This window comes from Oryzias melastigma, linkage group LG2 (genome assembly GCF_002922805.2).
Source record: "Oryzias melastigma strain HK-1 linkage group LG2, ASM292280v2, whole genome shotgun sequence".
Lineage (NCBI taxonomy): Eukaryota > Metazoa > Chordata > Actinopteri > Beloniformes > Adrianichthyidae > Oryzias > Oryzias melastigma.
This window is the reverse complement of record NC_050513.1, coordinates 15724369-15747766: the sequence shown is the minus strand read 5'-3', so window position 1 is coordinate 15747766 and position 23398 is coordinate 15724369. Positions and strand designations below refer to the sequence as shown.

General features: G+C 40.9%; 1 protein-coding gene across 4 annotated transcripts in view; it reads left to right on the top strand.

Moving 5' to 3' along the window:
- The window catches only part of agap1 (ArfGAP with GTPase domain, ankyrin repeat and PH domain 1), a 141177-nt gene that overhangs the window by 76982 nt on the left and 40797 nt on the right, over window positions 1-23398 (top strand). For all 4 annotated transcript variants that reach the window (XM_024289069.2, XM_024289067.2, XM_024289065.2 and 1 more), the window contains 3 exons: window positions 9922-10026; window positions 17666-17834; window positions 20489-20653. In XM_024289069.2, the coding sequence (XP_024144837.1) occupies window positions 9922-10026; window positions 17666-17834; window positions 20489-20653 (439 nt within the window). The remainder of the gene's footprint in view (window positions 1-9921; window positions 10027-17665; window positions 17835-20488; window positions 20654-23398) is intronic.

Sequence of the window (23398 nt, the reverse complement as noted above, 5' to 3'; positions counted from 1 at the left end):
TCTCAATAGTGTGAATGCATTGAATGCATTCACACAACTATAATGTGGTCGAGTTTCCATTTGAACTGTAAAAACTAACCTTTATAATCACATCCCAAAACTATATTTGCACTGGAAGCTTAGCAGCATCACCATTACAGTTCACAGGATACTCGTGGCGGCTGAGAACAACCGACCTCCAGAGCTAATAATAAAAACTTAAAGCTAATGGTTGCACTGAAAATAAAGGCTTTAAATACTACTAAAGTTTCACAACTGTTATAGTTGAGGAACCTAAAGAAAAGACTTCTTCAGTTAATTTTTTTCATGAACGGGTAAATAAAAATGAAATGTTTCTAAGCACTGTTGGTGCTATGAACCAACAAGTGTTGGTAGATCTTGGTAACGTGATAGTGTACCAACCCAATTTATACTGGAGTCAATACTTTCTCGTGGTGGTCAAAGCTTCATTGGCTTCAGGTCGACCCGTGTCAGCTGATCGTGGCCTGTAATTGGCTCTCGTGGGGCCGGGTGGTTGTGACAAGCGCGCTCGTCCCCCCTCGGCGGCGGGCGCTTTGTGCGGAGTTAAATTGGATGGTTAATTCGGGTGTTATTTACCCTGTAATTCATTAGCGTGGCCCCGCCGTTGGCAGCGGGCAGGCTGTAATTTCACGCTCCGCAATAAAAGATGTCTCATAATCTGCTTCATTTAGCAGCCAAAGAATTTAATGAAATTAACTGCGGCCCTAATTAAGACGGTGAATATTAAAGACCTGCTATCAAGGCTTTAACGAGGCCGACGTGATCCGCCTTCCACCGGATTAGAAAAATATCATTTCCCTGAGAAAGGTTGTCGGCGCTCGGAGCCATTTTGGTGGTGATGACATTTCTGTCATGCACACTCAGCCCTGGAAATGAGCTTTTTTGGGGGGGCAGAGGCTACCGGCGGGATGCTGCTGCCGTTTTTGGGTTGAGGAATAATTAAAAGAAGGAACACTGCGTCAATCAGAGCGCTGCGCCTGTGCGGCGAGGAGCAGCTCCTGAGCGGGAGAGGGGCGAGGCCGTGTCCCCGCTAATGAATTGAGACTGGTGAAGTACGGTTTGGATAATTGAGTTTCTAATTAATTACCCAGAACTCTTCTCAGATAAATCAGCTCCTCTTCAGGCCCCTCTTCCTCGGTGGTATTTGGTTTGATCTGGTCGGCTCCCCTGGGCTCACCCTTCGCCGTCCTCGCCTCATCGTCGCCGCCGACCTTGTGGCTCAAGAGACCAATGGCGAAGTGTGGCTGTGTTTTCTTTGCTTCCTGCCTTCGTCTGCTGCCGGGACAAGAGGCTCATGACAAACAAGAAAAAGCTGTGAAGAATCTCTCTTTTTTTCACTCTTTAAATGGGAAAAAATAGATTAAGATTAGTAAAAAAAAAATTTGTTTTTTTGGGGTCTAGGCTCCATCAGCTTCTATGTTTCATGTTTCCCTTTGGTGTGTGTTTTTGCACGTCTCAGCACCTCTACAGTCTGATCAATGACATGAAAATCTTCCATCAGTCAAACTCTTGTATAAATACCAGACAAACTTCAGCAACCATACTTAAAGTTTTTGTTAATGAAATACTAAGTAAAATGTGCCGCATAGGAAATAAATGACTCTTTAATTTGTTGTTTTCAACTTGTTGCTAATATTTATATCTTTAATAGTAATTTTCAAAAAATTGAGTTTAGCTAATATTTAGCTACATGCTAACGTTTTTTGGTAGTTTATCTATTGGGGTTTTTAGGCTATTTTAGAATTTAGCTAATATTTTAGCAACATGCTAACGTTTTTGACCAATTTAGTTTACTGAGGAATTTTAGGCTATTTTGGAGTTTAGCTAGTAATTAATCAACATGCTAACTTTTTTGGTTAGTTTTTTATCTACTAGGGTTTTTTCAGGCTAATATAGAGTTTAGCTTCTAGTTTAGAAACATGGTAATGTTTACTGAGGAGTTTTAGGCTATTTCGGTGTCTTGCTAGTATTTAAGCAATGTGCTAGCTTTTTTATAGCTAATTTAGCATGTACTGAGTGGTTACTTGTGCTACTTTGGAGGTTAGCTTCTATTTTAGCAACATGCTAACGTTTTTGACTAATTTAGTTTACTAAGGAATTCTTTGCTATTTTGGAGTTTAGCTAAGCAATGTGGTAGCTTTTTAAGCTAACTTGGTATCTACTGAGGTTTTCTTATGCTAATTTTGAGTTTAGCTAATATTTTAGCAACATGCTAACGTATTTGGCTTGTTTGTTATCTACTGGGTTTTTTTAGGCTAATATAAAGTTTAGCTTCTATTTTAGCAACATGCTAATGTTTTTGAATAATTTAGTTTACTGAATAATTTTAGGCTATTTTGGAGTTTAGCTCATATTTAAGCATTATCATATTATTGGATAAGGGCTGCACGGTGGCGCAGTGGTTAGCGCTCTTGCCTCACAGCGAGAAGGCCCCGGTTCGAATCCCGGCTGGGACCTTTCTGTGTGGAGTTTGCATGTTCTCCCCGTGCATGCGTGGGTTTTCACCGGGGACTCCGGCTTCCTCCCACCGTCCAAAAACATGCTTCATAGGTTAATTGGTGACTCTAAATTGTCCCTAGGTGTGAATGTGTGAGTGACTGAGTGTGTGAATGAGGCCCTGAGACAGACTGGCGACCTGTCCAGGGTGTACCCCGCCTTCGCCCTTCAGTAGCCGGGATAGGCTCCGGCACCCCGCGACCCCGAAAGGGAAGAAGCGGTCAAGAAAATGGATGGATGGATATTATTGGATATAGTTTACTCTGAAAGGTTGAAGAATACAAGAATATTGTAAAAAAATAAAAAAAAAAATATTAAAAACACGTAGCCCAGTGGCTCCCCCCCCCCCCTTTCCATCAAGGACAGCCGAAAATGCTTTTCTCTTGTTTCCAACACAACAGATAGAACTATAACCGTTTAAAGCTGTATTGATGCTAAAGCCTTAGTCATATGAACCATTGATCCATATGGGAGCAGCAGGTTTTTGGGTTGCCTGGGGTTGTCGAGGGTTGTAAAGAGAAGCAGCAGCATGTTAAGTGGAGAACGGGTGTGTCTTGCAGTCCTATTGGGGCTCGTATGACCATTCCAAGAGACATCGTTGAAAATGGAACATACGATTCTCATGCGTGTGGTAAATGTATCATGAAGTATTGACTATGTTAGAGCAAGTTGCACGCACTTACAACATACAGGTGAGACTGTTGAATAGTACCTTTTTTGACACTTTCTAGTCGTTACTAAGTTGTGCGCAAATATCCTACGGGCACTTGGGCCCACCGAATCTATGCTCCGATTGTCCAATTACCTCATTACTAAGTCATTCTGATTACACATCTCTCACATGAACATCACTCACAAACTCCTTACTTTACTTCTGCGTGTCCCGCAGCATGCCCATAGAAAACGTATCAAAACATGAACTCACTGAGTGGTCTAGATCTATCTGTAAGGGCAGTCCAGACTGAGGTCAGGATAAACTCAACTTCAGCTTAATCCAGTTCTTCCTAATAAATAATTAATAACGTCATCTCCTGAAACCCTCAGTTAGCTTGAAATTGCTGATTAGTATCAACAATGAAACGCTTCAGTCATCAATGTTGTTGAATAGTTCAAGGAAACGAGGGTCACTGAGCCTTAGACTTCCACTACCATAGGTCGTGTTGACTCTGGAATGATCCGCCGCCGTCTCCCACTTCCCTTATCTCGTCCTCTTGGAGATCAGAGAAGCACAATCAGCCTGGCGCACACCCCGTCTGTCGAAGAGGATGATGGATGACCCTCGATGGCTGCTCAGGCCAGATCAGATGGCCACTCCGACAGAGGAGGGACCTTCCCCTCTGCTGTCAACGGGAGGTGATACTTCTAATACAGCCTGAGAAGACGTGAAGGAACAAAAGGGGGCGCAGACCTCTCCGCGTCTGAGATCAACTGTCAGACTTTTAGGAGGTGCAAGAAGAACCCATTGTCCGCTCAATTGGGTGATTACCAGCCGTCGGCCTCTTGAAGAACCTTCCTTTATTTGTCCTGGGCACCCCGGATCCAGACAATAGAAGTAGTTTATTGAGGTTCATTTCATCACCCGAACTTCCAACCAGAGGCTTAAATTTGTGTGTCCCGTTACACCTTTCCTCATTTCCATCCATTCCTCTTCGGCCGTGTATGTGACAGCTGTTTAATCAGAGACCCCCGGATCGCGCTTGCCAACATTATCTCGATGCGTGGCCTAACGAATGACTTCATCGTGGAGCTTCCCCCGAGCCAGCGACCTTTTATTCAGCACCACTATGCGATACTTCACAGTGCAACCAAGGAGGGAGTGTTTTTAGGGGCAAGTATCTGTCTTACCCCGCACGACTCGAACCCCCAAACCTTTAAATGCCTTCGGACGTATTTGAATGCCTAACAAATGACTCCATCTCCCGGTGCCTGCAGCGAGCGACCTTTTCCTCAGCGATAGCCCCTCAATACTTCACTTCAGAAGTACATGATCGCAGTGGCACAAAGCAAATCTGAGGACGCATTTGTCTCTTGTTCATTCTTCTGTGCCGAGACCTTGTAAGCTGTCGTAGCAGCCCCCCCCCTCCACCTCCTAGAGGTAAAATAAGGCAAAAATGTGTCACAGAGGTGAAAAATGAAGATATTAGCCATCAGGAGGGTTTCAATTAGCCTCGCTCTCATGCAAACTGATTGTTGTCATCTACAAAATGAATTGCTGAGATTAATCCTTTGATGTCTTGAAGGTTTGGAATAAAAAGTGGGAAAACTAGGGGTTTTGCCTTGGATCAGGCCTCACACTGTACTGGTGTCTTTGTTTTAGGTGTGAATTAATAAAAAAAAGAAGTGTTTTCTTAGATGAGTCTAAAGAGATTTTTAGGTCGAACTTCCATAGACGTCTAACCGTTACGTAGTTCTACTGAAATGTTTGCAAAAGAAAATAATCTTTTATGATCAAATTCCTCTGTTTAATTGAAGACTGATGTTTAGCCCGCCTCTTGATTGTTATCGGAGCAACATTCCCTCTCCTAACTATTTGTCTCGAGCTTTGGCTGACTGATTGAAATAGAGTCGCTCAGGACCAAGCTGACCTGGAAAGTCTTCACTCGTTTAAACACTCGTCTTCTCAGTGCCTGGAAGCGCGCCGCCGCTCAACGCTCACTAACAGGCAGTAATGGATGATCAGCTGGCCTGACAGCTGCACGGCTGCCGGCAGCTTTCACTTCACCGCAGCGGGAAGCTCGTCAAGTCCTGTTTAACGCACCGTGGGGAAGCCCTGTTGTTGCAGCAGCACACAGCGAGCGCACACCGCTGTCTTTCACTGCCTCGTGACAGAAACACAGCAGTCAAAATGAAACTCCCTGTCTGTGGAAACATCAACTCTACAGCATCCAGGCATAGTTTAGCCCAGTTATGTGATAACTACTATCTCCATGAATGTGGGACAGTCCGGTTCTTTGGTAAGTTAGCAGTCAATAAAAATCTCAGAAAAGTTGAGATGGGGATTAGTGCTGTTTGAATTACCCAAACTCTTCAACCGTTATTGTAATTCCAACTAATTCTGAAGCTGAGAAAATCAGCTTTGCTTTACGATATTGAAGGGTGTGAATCCTTGATAAAACATTGAGCATTAACCTGATTTCTTCGTTTCAGAATCAGTTGGAATAATGGGAACTGTGTAAATGGATGAATAGCTATAGTAGGTTGAAGAGCATTTGTTATTTTGTGTTGAAGGCGACATCTTGAGTAATAAAGGCTGTAAACAATGGGGATTTATGCAGTAAAGTATTGCATATTGGTGCAAAGCTGCTTTTCTTCGTGTCAGAATCCATTGGCATAATGTCCGAGAGTTACTGTAGTTTGAATAGCGTTTATTCCATGTCACCTTTGACATTTTGGGTATTAAAGGCGTTAAAACATTGGGATTACTATCGCAAAGTATTGCGTGTTGGTGCAAAGCAGCTTTTCTCTTCTTCAGAGTCTATTGGATTAACGTAAATTGCATAAACGGTTGAAGAGTTATGGTTGCTACAAGAGTGTTTGTTATTCTGTGTCGTTGGTGACATCTCGGGTCTTAAATGCTATTAAATATTTGTATTGATACAGTAAAGTATTGCATGTGGGTGCAAAGAGGCCATTCTTCAGGTCAGAATCAGTTTAAATTAAGTTAATTGTATTAACAATTGAAGAGTTTGAAAGTTTGAAGAGCGTTTGTTATTCTATGTTGTGGTGTTTAATTTGGTGTAAAGTGTTGTATGTTGGTGCAATGCTGTTTTTCTCCTTCAGAATCCATTGGAATTACGTTAATTGTGTGAACAGTTAAAGAGTTACGGTATTTTAAAGGGTGTTTGTTATTCTATGTTGGAGGGGACTTTTTGGCATTAAAATATTGGTATTGGTAATATACAGTAATGTATTGCATGTTGGTGCAAGGCTGCTTTTCTCTGCTTCATATTCTGTTGAAATAACACTGATTGCGTAAACGGCGCAAGGGTTACAGAAGTTCTAAGACTGTTATTCTGTGTCGTCAGCAACATCTCTGTTATTAAAGGTGTTTAAACGTGGAAATGATTCCGTAAAGTATTGCGTGTAGGTGCAGTTGTTTTTCTCCGCATCAAAATCTGTTGGAATTATGCTAAATTCGTAAACAGTTGAAGAGTTGCAGTAGTTTGAAGACTGTTTGTTATTCTATGTCACAGGTGACATCTCTGGTATTAAAGTGGTTAAAACATTGAAATAGATGTGGTAAAGTATTGCATGTTGGTGCAAAGTAGCCTTTCTCAGTGTCAGAATCCGTTGGGCTAATGGTTTAAGAGTTACAGTAGTTTGAAGAGTGTTTGTAATTCTGTGTCGCCAATGACGTCTCGGGTATTCATTGCATTAAAGTGTTGGGAATGATACAGTAAAGTATTGCATGTTCGCGCAAAGCTTGAAAATCCGTGGGAAAAACGTCAATTGTGTAAACGTTCAAACAGTTGCAGTAGTTACAAGTGTTCTGTTATTCTTTGTCACTGGTGACAGCTTTGGTATTAAATGAGCTGAAACATTGGTATTGTGGGTTTTTCTTTATGGTCTGCATCAAAATTCCACTCATCTTTGGTAGTTTCTGTGTAAAGCCATTTCATTTTCTCTATAAATAAAAGAAATGATGTCAATCAAACCATTAAGGATTTACTGTTTTTTCCACTATGTGGTAAAGTCGTAGAAACTTTGAGCATCTTTATGTACATATGTACTTTAGGTACTTTCCCAAGGCTCAGACATATTGGGTCCCCGAGGGGATTAATACAGTAAAGTACTGCGTGTTGGTGAAAAGCTGCTTTTCTCCGTGTCAGAATCCATTGCGTAAACAGTCAAAAGTTATGGTAGTTTGAAAAGCGTTTATTCCAACAAAGTCAAGATGTGTTTTTGGTTTCGTTTGCCGAGTTTTCACTTGATTAGGTGAAATTGAAAGTTTTGCTTTTACCAAATCTTTTTATTGTCTGTCCTCATCCGTCTCCATTGAGACTTTGGCTGTAGATACTACAGACTCTGTAATGAATTCGTCTCGTCTCTGTCACATCTCACCATCTCGTCCCTTCCCTCCGCCGCCTGCATTCGTCTTGTCTCTTCGTCACTCTGAAGCGTTTCTCCGTGGCGTTATGTCACAGCTAATTACCGTGAATGTGCCGGCGCCGGGGGTCACCCCGGGCCCGCCGTTCTGTCCCACCACCACCACCCACCGTCTTAATGAAAGCTGAGCGGTCGGGGTGGCGGAGAGCAAGCTTCTGTCCATCAGCCAGCCTGTCCATCTCCCCCCCACCTCCCTCTCCTCGACCCCCTCCTCTTCACGGCTGGACTCTATTAATACTCTGTGTCGGAGTGTTAATGTTGCCGAGCTGCGGTGAAGTGACACGCGTGGCAGCACGCCTGTAATTGCTAATCAGTGGACGGTTTTATCTGCCCCCCCCCCCTCTGCCGTTCTCCCTCTCTCCGTCACTCTCTCTCGCCTTCTGTTTGACCTTCCCGCACTCTTCCTCTCGCCTAATGAATGCGGCTCAGATGAGGTGTGGGCGGCGTGCGGCCTAAACAGCCACTGAGCCGCGGCTGATGCGCGTAGGAGAGAAATAAAGACTCAGACAATTAAAGAAGTGCTGATTTCCTCACATCGTCTCGTCTCGGCCGCCGTTTAAGCGCGCACGCTAAGATGTTGTTCTGGGTGAAGACGAGCGCAACTTCCTGTGTTTTCTGGCTGTTAGCTCGTTATCTTCACTCCACGGACTCTTGATAGCCATTTAACCGCAGAGTCCAGGAGTTGCATAAACGCACAATTATAACAAAGCGTGAGTCACTCTGCGGCGCGGAGACACGGATTTAAATGTCCGACCATCATGCTCGACTTGTTTACAACTGTTGATCTGATCTTTAAGCTGTAATTGTTGGTAACAATCATTTTTACTGCAGTAGTACTGAATTAAACACTGATTGAACTCCAAGAATTACACTTGAATAGAACTAGACTGCTCAAAAACTGGAACTGAACTCCACTAATCTTAGACAACACCTGTAGAATTAAAAGTTTAGCACTAAGTCTCAATTTTTGTTCACTCTCTTTATTTAAAGACGCACTCCAGTCACCTTTAGATACAATATAAAAGTGTTCCTAATCGTCTTTTGATTATGATTGTCCAATTTTTAGCCAAAATCATACAACCTGTGTCGTTAGGACATAGTGTCTGTAGAGGGGCAGGAGTGCATTAGAAACTCACTTCTAAAAAATGTAAAACATTAAAAAATAAATAAGCAAATAAATAAAAAGTAAAAAAAAAAAAAAAAGAAATTTACCTCCGAGTTGTGGGCGGTGCCATCGCTGCTTAGTAACCCCACCCACATTTCCTCTCCCATTTACTGAGAGTCCAAGTTCCAAGTATCACAAATACCGTACCACCTCTGGGCCCGGTTGGCATCAGGTACCGGGTCTTGTACTGGGTCGGGTCCAGTACCACATCTTGTACTTGCGTCTGGTACAGGGTTAGGGTGCCGGTACTGGTTGCATACTGAGGACCAGTCAACATACCATACCGCGTACTGTATCACGTCTGGGCCTTGTCCGCGTCAGGTACCGCGTCTCGTACAGGGTTGCATCTGGTACCAGGTTAGGGTACCAGTATTATGTTAGGGTACCGAGCGTATACTGAGGACCAGTCAACATACTATACCACATATACTGCTTCTGGTGCCGGGTTAGAGTAAAGGGTTAGGGTACTGGTACTGACTGTGTACTGAAAACCAGTCAACATACGGTACATCATCCTGTACAACGTCCGGGCCCGGTTCACGTCAGGTACCGCATCTGGTACCGGGTCAGGTCTGGTACCACATCTTGTACTGGGTTTGATGCTGGGTTAGGGTACCGGTATTGGGTTAGGGCACTGCTACCGGCCGCGTACCAAGAACCTGTTCGCATATGTATCCGGTACCGCGTCCCGAGGGTTGCAGAACCTTGATTTTGCAAACAGCCAGCACATCAAAAAACGATAAAATGTCAAAATTGGTGCGGAGGGGTCGTTAACCAACCGGGAAGGCAGTCAGGGTCCCATTCACCCATGCACACACTGATGGCAAATCCATTGCCATAATGGCACCAACCTCCTATAGCAACCAGGACCACAGACACTTGAACTCTGGGCACTACAGCTGATCAATAACTGCACAGTTTGCTAGAAAATGTTTAGAACTTCTCATCAAACCCTCTGACCAATCGTCCTCCTCTTGGTCCGTCTACTAATTCCTTGAATTATCGCCATTCACGTTATCCAAAAACATGTTATGTTTTTTCTGTTTCCCTTGGCAAAGTGTAGTTCTATAGTTGAAGCTACTGATTAAAAGAAGAATTCTTTCTCTAAAAGTTGCTGCTGTTGTGTCCTGCAGGGCATGCTGCTGAAGAGAAGCGGAAAATCCCTGAACAAGGAGTGGAAGAAGAAGTACGTGACGCTGTGCGACAACGGAGTTCTCACCTACCACCCCAGCCTGCATGTAAGACGCACAAACGCACAGTCATTACAGACTCCCAGAGCTTTGCTGGAATGCAGAGTTGACCTCCATCTATCTGCTGTGTGAGCTGTGTACACACCCGCGTGTACACACTGACGCACACAGACTGTTGATGGCTCGTGTATTAATTAGGACTCGTCATCTGTTTGCTCACGATGTGAATTTCAGCTGTACCGTCTCCTGTAATTGCTCCAGCTTTCTGTCCTGTTGGCAAAGGTATCAGCCCCCCATGCTGTATGACCACACACACATTGTGGTGAACACATTAAAATCCTTGGTTTTTATTTCTGTAGTTGGGAATTTTGATTTGGCACTGCCTTAACCCTTGAACTCCAGCGTTGTTGACTCCTTGATCTATTACTGCATTGATGTGGTTCTAAAAAATTCTGAGAATATCTGTTGGAATTAAGTCAATGGTTGACGAGTTATGTGGCCCAAAGAACATTGAAGGGTTCAAATACACAGTAGAAACACGGTTTAAACTCGTTAGGTCATCATGGAGACACATTTTCCCAGAAGGCTCAGTGTTTTTCTTGTGTTAAAGTATCAGTTCTGATACTTGATGACTGAGACAGCTGCTTCTATTGCTAAGAATTGTGTTTTATTCCATCTTTTAGACTGCTGTTGAATTCTATTTCCTGTCTGTTGACATATATATAGGTTAGTTTTGACTGTAATGTTCTTTTACTACTAGGTGGTAAAACTTTTTAATGGGAATAAACGGTTTAGTGTTCAATACTAAATAAATAAATGGAGCAAAAAATCACAGTTTTATTGCTTTCAAACATGTTCAGATACAAGCGGGGCTTTAGCTTTAGTGTTTACATTCCTTCCACTTCCGTAAATCAAATTCTTCATGCAAATAAAGTAATTCAACTTGAAGGGATAGCCAGCTCTTGGTCCCTACAGTTCCTCCTTATCTCTTATGGTGTCTTTGGGGTCCAGATGACCCCACTCTCAATGTCAACATATCTAAGATAGCACAATGGATAAAAATACATTTTCAGAGACCATGACGGCTTCTAAACAATTGGGCCAATTTGAAGGGGTCATATATGGAGTGATTTTACTGCCACTATATTTCAACCAAAATTCACAGTTTTGAGATTAAAATTGTTCTACATTGCAAGCAAAATGTAAAATGTTAGGAATAAAAATTCACAGTTTGTAAATGAAAATATATAATTTTAGCTTTAAAAAAATATTCATTTTTTAACCTTTAATAAATATCTTTGTTTTTGTAAACGTTTTTCCTTTCAACAATATTTTTACATTTGCAAACTTGTTTTTGCTTTCAATAAATATTTTTGTGTTTGAACACTTTCTTTTCTTTCAAAAATATTATTACATGTGCAAACTTATTTTGTTTAAAAAAAAAATGTTACATTAAATGTTACATATTTTCAGATAAGTTCATCTCGACATTATTTTTTGAAAGCAATAAAGTTTGCAACCTCAAAAATATTCTATGGTACCAAAAAAAAAAGTTTCTGATTTTTTTTTGTATATATATATATATATATTTTCATTTGCAAACAATGAAGTTTCATTTTTAACACTTTACATTTTGCTTGCAATTTAAAAAAAAAAATCATCTCAAAACTGACTTTTATTGCAATATTGTGGCACTAAAATCACTCCATAGGCAGAGGGGTGGGGAAGCAATTCAGATTCAGCCAGACTGTTGTAGTCCTTAAAATAGAAAATACTTGGAAGAAAAAGTCTAAAATATACATACTTTTAACCCTTATGTTGCCATCTTCACACTTGAAAGTGGGTCAACTCTGACCCGGACACAATATACGGGTGACGATAATAAAAAAAAAGGTAGACATAACAGTTTCAATTACCAGAGAATGAGAGTTAAATATAAAATTATAAATTTAAATATAAATTAAATCTTAAATATAAATTTAATTTAAGATTTAATTTTGTCTTCAACTTACTCAAATAAGTCTTATTAGGACAACTTTTATAAGTTCCATTGGTAGATCTTTTTTTTTTTTTTTTTACTTAGAATTATAACGAGGTAAAAAAATAATCTTTTATTTATTTAATCTTGTTTTCCTTTATGTTCTTCTGTCATTTTGGTTGCTAAAGAAAGCAACTTTAAAAGCTAAACATTCGCATTTTCTTTGCTTTTTTCCAGTTTTCTGCACAAGGAGTCAAACATTAAATTACTAAGAAAATTAACAATAAAAACTATAATAACTTCATTTTCCAAGGTGGTAGATGAGTGGGTGTTTGAGCAAGGCAGCACTTGCAGCTGCGGGTTGAAGGTTTGACTCCCCGTGGAGCTTCTCTTCCACACTTGAGCTCACTGCGCACGTCCGTCAGCGATTAGAGGAGCTGATGCAGTAAATTAGTGTTAAAACTCATCAGTTAACACATCAACACACGCTGGTGAACAAACAGACACGCACTCAAAGCCCCTCCAGCGCCGAAAAGCCAGGTTTTCCTGAGCGCCTTGCATCTGCACTTTGCCGTCAATTAGCGTGTTTGCGGAGGCTAATCGAATGAAACTCAATCAGTGCTGCTAATTGCCCGACTATGTGCAAAAGAAATCACATTAATGCCGCTAATTAAGTGGATGGCAATGGATGCCACCTAATTGGCACGAAAAGTCTTGTCTAAAGAGGAGAAGACGGAGCCAAAAAAAAAAAAAAAAGCTGCGAGGAAGGAAGCGCCTGTCATCCTGGAGAGTCTGAGAGCGTCCTGGAGAACTAACGGGATGTTTCTGCAGGACTTGAAGCCATTTACTCATCCGGGTGACTGAGAGCATGAACACGAGCAGATTCTGCTGAAGCGGCAGCTGATGTCGAACCAAAGGAGAACACGTTTGTTTGGTATCAAGGTTCATAGTATAAATAATTTAATACAATTTAAGAAGAAAAGATTTTATTTTTAGAATCAGGAAAATCCGTGTGTTTTTAGATTGGTATTTTAGGATTTAATTTTAAAGCATTTTGAATCGTAAAGTATCTCAAAATGGAAATAAATCGCCATATCGATTTACACTTACACTCTTACAATTGACTGTATATAGAGAACTGGACTGAGTGGCCCCTCCCCCCATGGCATTCCAAACAGGAAGTACCTGTTGGCTCCAAGAAGCCCAAATCCCGTAGACTTCTATTGAGTCATTCTATTTATCAGAATAACCATTCTTACTACGATATTTTTAACGTTTTTATGCTAATCCGAGTTTTTCATGAAATACTTTCTTTAGTGCAATTTATTCAAGTTATAAACTGACCAATCAGACATCTCCATAAAGTATGTGGTCTCACCTCGAATGTTCAAAACGTTGGACACATTTCAGCTGTTTTGGCCTCCTAACAAGCTCTCTCCTGATTGGCGAGAGTGGTTGCCGTAGAAACTATGGCTCTGACCGACTAGGGTTGTGTCCAAATTCCCCCCCCCCTAACCAGTAACTACTAAAAAACTACATAGTGCGGGAAATCCTGTTTTGGAATCACCGTCCAAACACACTCGGCACGACAAAGACATTGTTATCTAGAGGTGAAACAGTGGATAGGTGAGGAAACTCAGCGACACGGGGGACAACGACTCGGCCGTCTAGGGACATTGTTGGCCATGAAAGGACTAAAACACTGTAGGTCGAACAGGATAAACAATTATTGAACTGTTTACACTACATGTGAGAAAGTCAAGGCCCGGGGGCCGGATCCGGCCCTCCAGGTAATTCTATCCGGCCCTCCAGATCATTTTATTTTATTGTCATTAATGACCTGATGTTATCTTGCGCTTATTTCTAACTTGTATAATTTTTGACAAAATATATTTTTATAGAGAATAAAATATTGAAAGTTATTTAAGGTTTAAATTGATTTATTGTGGAATAATATTCCTGCCTTTTAATTATTCATATTTATGTTAAAAAGTTGCGGTTTTAAAGTTTTCTTTTTGGACTATTTTGGCATTTACTAAGATTTTTAGGCTATTTTGGAGTTCAGCAAACATTTCAGCTACATGCTAGCTGTTTTGGCTAATTTAGGCTTTTTCAGTTTTTTAAGATATTTTGAAATTCAGCTATTTTTTCAGGTAAATCCTAGCTGTTTTGGCAGAACTACATCTTTTTGTTTTTTGTTTATTTGGCTAATTTGGAATTTAGATCATATTTTGGCTGCTATCAGCTTCAGCGTTTTCATCTATCAGCTTCAGTGATTATTAGCTATTAACTTTAGCATTTTTAGCTATAAGCTTCAGCGTCTTTAGCTATCAATTTTAGCATCTTCAGCTATCAGCGCTAGCATCTTCAGCAGTCAAATTTAGTTTACAGCATTTATACTAGCATTATCACAGGTGTATCTAGTACATAATTATATTAGAAAGTTTTAAAGTTTTAAAAACGTTCAAAATTCATAAAGTCTGATTCCAAATTCTCAGACAGACATGAACAATTACACACTTTAAACTCTTAAAGTTAAAACCTCAGAAAAATAAGTCCAGTATTATAGAATAAAAACAAAGATCTGATCGCTATTGAATATTGATCTGGATTTGACAAACTGAATGTTTTCTATATTGGAGACCGCAAACAGATTGGTTGACGAGGTCTATGACCAATCAGGACGCAGAACACAAGAGAATAATCAGCAAAATCGCACTGAAATAAATCTGAGAGACAGGTGAACCGTGAAAGAGCGCGGTAACACTGTGTACCTCTGATTTTTAGGTGTTTTTGGCTATCATTGGAGTGGTATTACGCTGATGATACACTAGTTTTATGCTGTTGTTCGTTGGACGTTCTACTCCTATTAAATGTCGGTAAACTGGTCGGTGTTTTCAGGCTTCTTGAGCTTCACTCTCTGAGTTGAACTCCTCCGTCCCCCCACCGCCAACTGCTGCTTTTTCCTGTTTTCGGCGCGGCGGCGTCTTCTTCTCGTCCTTCATTCGCTGCCGTGTCGTGGCGCATCGATCTGGCCTCTCTTTATGGATTCATGTTGCCCCGCATGTCAGCAGAATCCGGGCTCTGTCCTTGTTGCATTTGTCACTCGGCGATCGCTGCTTATGCCTCCATTTATACTGAAGCGCTGTTTAACACACTGGATGTTTTTCCGTCACACACACACACACACACACACACACACACACACACACACACACACACACACACACACACACACACACACCACCACCTGCTGTCAGCGTGTTTGGTCAATACATCCGTCCTGAACGCTTCTGCTCGCCACGGACGGCCGGGCTGATGATGAAAGCTCTCAGATGCAAATGGAGACTCAATTACTGTGGTCAATCTGTTGAAGGCGAGTGTGCGAGTGTGTGTTTGTGGGTGTGTGCGCGCAGCGTTTACCCAGCGGGCCCCTGGCTCGAGGGCTCTCCAGTGGCTTGTTAAGACGCCGTCGAGAGCACTTGGCTTTGAATTGGCCTTTTGTCAGGCGAGCTGCCAGGAGGAGGCGGCCGCGCCGGCGGAGTGTGTGTGCGTTGTGAAAGCATGCGTGTTGTGGTGTTTTTGTGCGACTCCGGCGCAGCTTTGTGATTTCAAAAGCGCTTCCAGAAATGATGCGGGGTTTTCATCCGTTCCGAAGTGTTTACGTTCCGATGTCGGTCTGATCCCGTCGCCAGGAGACCAGCAGAATAATGGAGATGAATTCACACAAACATCTCGTGTTCTTTGTGATAGTTCGTCGTGTTTCGGCGAATCTTCAAACGACCATTGTTCCTGCAGGTCCTATCCTTGGAGGACGGGTTCTTTAGCATTTCGTTGAACCGGAATCTCATTTTAGCTTCTATCAAACCAAACAGAGGCTTGTCTGAGCCTGGATTGGAGATAACTCCTCGTTTTAGGGTTGGTATATGAACAAATACCAATACATAAAACTGATATCATTTCCATTTCACTGTAACAGTTTTATTTAAGTAAAAGCCAACATAAGTTATACTGCAAGTCGCCTCAAAAGGAGAACTTGTTGGGAAAACACACCTAGGAATCTTTCTTGTAGTACTGGACAAAACTAATATGAGCAACAATTAAAACCAATACAGGAAGTGTTCCCTTTGGCCTGATAAACCGGGATGATTCCGCGTTGTCGATACGTTTATTATGCAGGCCTAGTTTGTTGCTGTTTCTAGTTTCTGATCTGAGATCCTTTCTCCTGATTTGAGATTACTGTTTAGTCTTCTCCTGGGTCAACCAGTTGCACGTTTTTAGACTCACAACTGAGTTTTTCTTTCTTTTTTTATCCACTGTGCTTGGATGGTTCTTTCTTGTCGTCTGTTTTGGACCACAGATACAAGCCGTAGCAATGGTCGCATCCATAGGAAACATGGATATGGAAGCAGCTGAAGATCAAACCGGTCATCGGAATGAAAGGAAGTTTTAATTTGAAAGTTATGAGTTCCTCGGGTTTTGGATCAGATTCTAGGCTTATTTAGATGCTCTTGGATCACCTCGGCAACCTCATGACTTATGTGTTGCATCTTGGGCTGTAGATCTTCCTATTCAATCAGTATCAACAAACAAAAAAAAAAACTTTGTCATTTTGTGTAATTTCCCAACAAATCCTGAAAATATTCTCCACATTTTTTCTGCAGGTACAGAACAAAACTATATTTTAGAACTCATTTCAGTTAAACTGTACTTCTTTTTTTTTCTTCAAATCTTCAAAAAAAAAAATCTCTTGATGGCTTTACTTTTAAGATGTATTCCCTTACGATGACAGTTTATTAGTTTATATGTTTATTCTGCAATTTTAAAGCTGTGATTACATTGCCTGGATTGTATTTTTATGCTATTTTATTTATAAAAGCAATTTTAGATATCTCAAATACTTATAGTCATTCATCTCTTGACCAGTTTGCTGATATTGAAGTATTTAGATAATCATTTACAGTCTTTTTACTATTGTCTACTAAAGATTGTGAATATTTCAAATATACATACTCTATTTTTCGGTAACAGGGCGTGGATGTTCGACTATTTGGATACACGTTCCTACCCGAGTTACATCGTTGTGTGACCAAGCAGATTCCAGCTTTTACCAGATTTCTGCTGAAGTTTTGTCCAAAAATAAAACACTTTTTAGTTCAGCTTCTAGAAAAAAAATCTATTGAGCCGCCGCTCTAATCCGGCCCGACGGGTCGTCTCCTCCGAGGAGAAGTGGAGGTCGACCTCCCATGATGCCGTTCTCCTCTTAAGTCACCTGTAACTCTCTGGTGGATTTAACGAGCTCCTTTTGTCCGTCGTTAACTCGTCTTCTCCTCTCTTTATTCAAACATCTGATCTAACCAAAGGGGCCCTCGTCGTGGCGGGGGGTGGCCTCTGACAGCGCTGTTGGTGAACAGACCGAGCCAATCAGAGCCCAGTGTCCGTCCTCTTCAGAGCTCCTTCAGGGATTATCTTGGCTTTGTTTGCTGAAGAGATTTAGGGATTTCTCTTTCAAATAATCCACTAAAATCGAGAAGATCTCCTGACAAAACACAGATTTCCATCTTATAGATGCAAAAGGAAGTAAACATTTGAAAAAATCAACAAAAACTTTCTTTAGTCCTACTTAAATTGAGCAGAATATAAACAGAAATCTTCCTAAATAATTAAGCTTTTTGTTTTCTCCTCTTTTATTTATTTATGTTTTTCCAGGACTACATGCAGAACGTCCACGGGAAGGAGATCAACCTGCTCAGGACGACGGTGAAAGTGCCGGGAAAGAGGCCGCCCCGCGCCATCTCCACCTGCGCCGCCGTGCCGAGCCCAAACACCAACGGCCTGACCAAGGAGATGAGCGGTTTACAGCTGGGTCAGACCCCAGGTCAGTGATCTGTTTAACCATAACCCGACTACAGCACAAATTCAGAACAGGAAAGTTTAATAAATGTGTTAAAATTGGACTGGAATATTTTACAAACATAAAAAATTGTCTAAAACATCAACAAGAAATAAGAACTGGTAAAGTTGCATTACCTGCGATAACATTGGTGTGAATGCTTTTTGTTGAAAGTTGTTGCTGAAGATGCTGAAGCTTTTTGCTGAAAGTGGTGACCCAATGTACTTTAATTGCTGAAGGGATTTGCTGAAAATGCAAAAGCTAATTTCAGAATGTTACATTTGCTAAAAGACTGGAAATGTTATAAAAGAACTATGAAAGAGCGAAGAAGTTGAACCTAAATTTATGAAAAAATTGTAGTAAGATTTATTTAAAATCCTTAATATATGCTAAATTTGCAAAAAATTTTAATGTCTTTGAGAGCTAAGCCAAAAATTGCCCCAAAAAAACCTTTGTGGATTCCAAAGCAGCCAAAACAGTTAGCTCGTTGCTTTAAAACTAGCTAAAGACCAATATACCCTATAATTCCTCAGTGCACAAAATTAGTTAAAAAGTTAGCTGGTTGCTAAAATAGAAGCTAAACTCTAAATTAGCCTAAAAAATCCCCAGTAGATAATAAATTAGCTAAAAATGTTAGTATGTTGCTAAAATATTAACTGAACCCTAAGTTAGCATAAAACCTCAGAAGCGATCTAGCACATTGCTTACCTTCTAGCTAAATCCAAAACTGCCAGAAACTCCTCAGTAAACTAAATTAGCCAAAAACGTTAGCATGTTGCTAAATATTAGCTCAACTCAAAATTTCAATAAAAAACATTAGAAGATGCAAAGTTAGCCAAAAAAAGCTAGCACCTTGCTTAATTACTAGCTAAACTTAAAAACTACCAGATTTATCTTTTTTTGTAAACTAAATTAGCCAAAAACGTTAGCATGTTGCTAAAATATTAGCTTAACTCCAAATTAGCATAAAAACATCAGTAGGTGCCTTATTAGCAAAAAAAAAAAAAAAAGAAGCTAGCACATTGTTTATTTATTGGCTAAACTCCAAAACTGCCTAAAACTCTTTAGTGAACTAAATTAGCCAAAAACATTAGCATGTTGCTAAAATATTATGTAAACTTGAAATTTAAATAAAAAACCTTAATAGATGCCAAGTTAGCCAAAAAAACTAGCACATTGCTTACTTACTAGCTAAACTCAAAAACTGCCTAAAACTCTTTAGTAAACTAAATTTGCAAAAAAACGTTAGCATGATGCTAAAATATTAGCTCAACTCCAAATTAGCATTAAAAATCTTAATGGATGCCAAATTAGCCACAACAAAAGCTGGGACATTGCTTACTTACAAGCTAAACTCTAAAACTGCCTAAAACTAAATTAGCCAAAAACGTTAGCTTGGTGCTAAAATATTAGCTCAACTCCAAATTAGCATTAAAACCCTCAGTAGGTGCCTAATTTCTCAAAAAAAAAAGAAGCTAGCACTTTGCTTCTTGTTTACTAGCTAAACTCCAAAACTGCCTGAAATTCCTCGGTAAACTAAATTAGCCAAAAACGTTAGCCAGTTGCTAAAATAAAAGCTAAACTCTAAATTAGCCCAAAAACAGAAAACCCTCAGTGGAAAACAAATTAGCCAAAAACGTTAGCATGTTAGCTAAACTCCAAATTAGCATGAAAAACCTTAATAGATGCCAAATTAGCCACAAATAAAAGCTAGCACATTGCAAGCTAAACTCCAAACCTGCCTAAAACTATATTAGCCCAAAACGTTAGCATGTTGCTAAAATATTGATTAAACTCCAAATTAGCCCCCAAAAAATCCCAGTAGATAACAAATTAGCTCAAAACTTTAGCATGTCGCTAAAATATTAGATACATTTTTTTACAATTTAAAAAAAAAAAAATCAATAAAAGATTAAAACATAGTCAATGAATATATTTAAGGACTTGTCGCAACCTTAAGTGTTGACATTTGAAGACTTTCTCATTCAGTTCTTATGGGGAATATTTTGCTCAGTATTTCAAAAACCTTAAAGTTTATGAATACCATGTAAACAGTAATGAGCTGAATGTTTGATACTAAGATGGCTGAAATCTCTAAAAGTGTGATTGAGTTTTAACGTGCCACAAACGTACATAAAGGAGCAGGAGCATCACTGCAGTGTGAATGCTAACTAAACATTCACACTGTAAATAATATCAATGCAGTTCTTGATGTTTCCTAAATGAGCTGCTGCTTCCTGCTCCCATCGATCTTGTTTGTGTTGATCTCTAAAACGCGTGTGCCGGAGGGAGCCCCGATCATAAAAGAGCCTCAGCCTTGAAGCCGTGCGAGCGCGTCCCGTCACCTGAAGGAGGCGTCGTAAAACAAAAGCACGCAGCCCTAAATCACATCAGCGGGCCGCAGCTCAGAGCATGAATATTCAGCGAGCCGTGCTCCGTTCACTAATTACTGTCATGAATATTAATGCAATCAGAGCAGAGCTCCGCTCAGCCAGCAGAACCGCAAACAAGCTGTAATGAGAGGTGGGGGGAGGGGGGTGTAGCTCTTTGATTTAGGCCGCCGGAATGAGAGATCACGGCTGCCCCCGCCAGAGGTGCGGGAGAAAAACCTGAAGGTAAAAGGTGTTCTCCGCCCGCAGGCTCGGTGTCCAGCAGCGCGTCGGTGTCTCAGATGCCGAGCGGCGTCAGCCTGGTGTCCTTCAGCAGCCGCGGCGTGGAGGGGATGCACCAGCGCTCCTTCTCCGTGTCCAGCGCCGACCAGTGGGCCGACGCCACCGTCATCGCCAACTCGGGCGTCAGCACAGGTGAGTGAGGAGGCCCGCACGTGCACAAGATTCGGATAACACGTCTGCATGCGAGACTGCAAGTGGCAGCCTGACGTCCTCAGGAACACACACGGTGACTGACAGCTGTCAGGAGGAGCGTCGCCATGACGATGAGCTCTGGTGGCAGTGCCTCCAGCAGGCCGGGGTTTCTCAGGCCGCATTTAAGGCTGTGAAAAGCTTTAAACGGATTGCCAGGAGCAGCGCAGACACAAAGACGCACAACGAGCTAGTAGTTTATCTGAGAAAGTTTATTCAGCTTTTGTCTTTAACATTTATAGAGACTAACAAAACTAAAGTTTAATTGCTAATTTGAGGGCACATAATCAATATTTTTAGCCAAAATGTAAAAAATAAACAAAAAGTTTTAAGGACAGAGTTACTGCAGAGCAGTTGGAATTCATTAGAAATTTAGAATTGTGGGCGGGACTCTTAGTGCGGAGTAAGCCTGCTCTCATTTCCCATCATCCCTCTGTTTACACTCTCTCCCGCTAGCTCCCGTTAGCAGTGAAACTAAAATGGGCGATCAATATTGGAGCTATGCAGCCTTACATTTTGGAGACAGAAACCAACTCAAACAAGGAAAACAAAGACGTTCATGGATCTATTTGTCTACAAGTGGACACATCAGAATGGGGGCGGGGCAAAGAGCTTGTGGCTTGCCGTTGTAGTTTTTTTTAATGTTTTTTTTATTGACCACTTATGATTCACAGGAATTTGAAGAAAGAAATACTCACAAAAGCAGATTTAAGATTCTTTATATATGTCCTCCATTGGCAGAAAAAATAGTTATGTGTCTGACAGAAGTCTGAAACCAAATTCTGAATTAATTCAATCAAGTTTGGATTAAGTTAAAAAACGGCTTAGACTTGATTAGTACTTCATCTAAAGTCTTTTTTGAATTGTGAATTCTTTTGCTCAACATTTCACTTTTGTTTGTTTGATCTTTCTAGTTTAAAAGAAGCTAAAAAAATCTAATTGTAAAAGTTCTATATGTTACAAAACTCTATGATGAGTTCCGATTACAGCCTAAGATTGATTTAATCCCATTTTGGTCTTTTCTTTTAATTTTTTAACTTTAAAACACTATAGTTCATAAAAGTAGTTGAAGAAATTCCCAAATTTGAGTCTAAAAATCCCATTAATGACCCAAAATCTTCAATTTTCTGGTATTTAAACTAAAACTCCAATTCTGAACAAATTGATCCTTTTTAATTCAAATTTTGTAAAATTGAACATAAAAACCGACTATTCCTGATCAATGCTCCGTTGAAAGTCTCTCCGTTCTTCTATTGATGTTCAGAGCGGGTGAAGCCAGAGAGGGGCTCAGCAGCAGTAGGTGGACATCTCCAGGGTGGGGGTGGGCTGATGTGGATGGAGCGCGGCGTGCAGATGGGTGGGCCGTTAATCCACGGCGGTTAATTGCACGCTCGGGGATGGCATCTTGTCAGCAGAGATAAGTTGTCACATTTTCCACTTGAGCTGAGACTAAACGATTGTAAAATAAGTTATGGCCGTCCTTGGGGTTCTGTGCCGCTGTGGGACGCATGCGGCGGCGGCCCGCGCGCCCGCCCGCACATGTGGTTTTTGTGTAGACGCATCCCCCCCCCCGCGCGCAGATACACACCGGGCTGGTGTCAGGGCGCCGCCGTCCCGTGATATTGATGGGAGCTGAATGTTATTTTATTCTGCCGCTAGTCACAGCTGTCAGCGGCCGCCTGAAGACTGATGCCAGGGAGAGAGAACGCCGCTCCCTGCTGGGGGAGCCTCACTCGTCCACAGCCTTCATGTTCGTCTCAGCAGGACTCGTGTCTGATCCCAGATCGGCTTCTCCGTAGAGGCTGCCTCTGATCAGGATTACCAGTCTAATCCAAAGAACCAAAGACTATGTTTTTTGTATGAACAACAACTTGATGGATGGATCAACAACTGACCCTCCCCCCAGCTGTTCTGCTGCCCCATAGACTATAAAAAACAATGGACAAAGCGAGATCTGGTGTCATCCGTACAAATGGTCTTCCCTCCATCACTATGGCGTCCTGATACGTGCGCCGCCATTTTGGAACCCAGCGATTGGTCCGAGTCGGTCTGAGTCACGTTTTTAAGAGTTGTAAGCTTGTTCTGGCCACACCCCCTTCCACTGAAAGCAGCTCGGGACAATATGTCCATCAAACGTTGGAGGCGGGGCCAACGGACACCACATGCTTTTACCGAGGCATCTGATTGGTCAGTTTATAACTTGAATATCTTACGATAAAGAAAGAAAGGTGACACTAAATAATAATTTAACATTTAAAAAGCCTCACTCCTACTTTATTAAGACTTTATTCATGATTTTAAAGGATTACAATAATGTGTTTATTAATAGTCTGTTAAGATTTAATTTATTAAAAATTTAACATTATAAATGAAGTATTAATTGATTTACAAACCAGTTATTTAGAGGCGGTTCTTTAAGTTGTGATCTCATTTACAAAGTGCTAGTGAATTATTTCAAAAATGTTGTAAATGTATAATTATACATCCACATTTTTAGAGATGTACTGTTTGTCAATTAAACATTTAAAAAAACATATTCCAGTTGTAATTCAAGATGAATTCATGTAGTTATAAAACATTTAATACCGTTTATGTGGCCTTACTGTAATCCGTTTAAATCAAGAATAAAGTGTTAATAATAACCCATATTTGCTAAAGCTTAAAGTATTAGTGAGGCTGTATAAATGA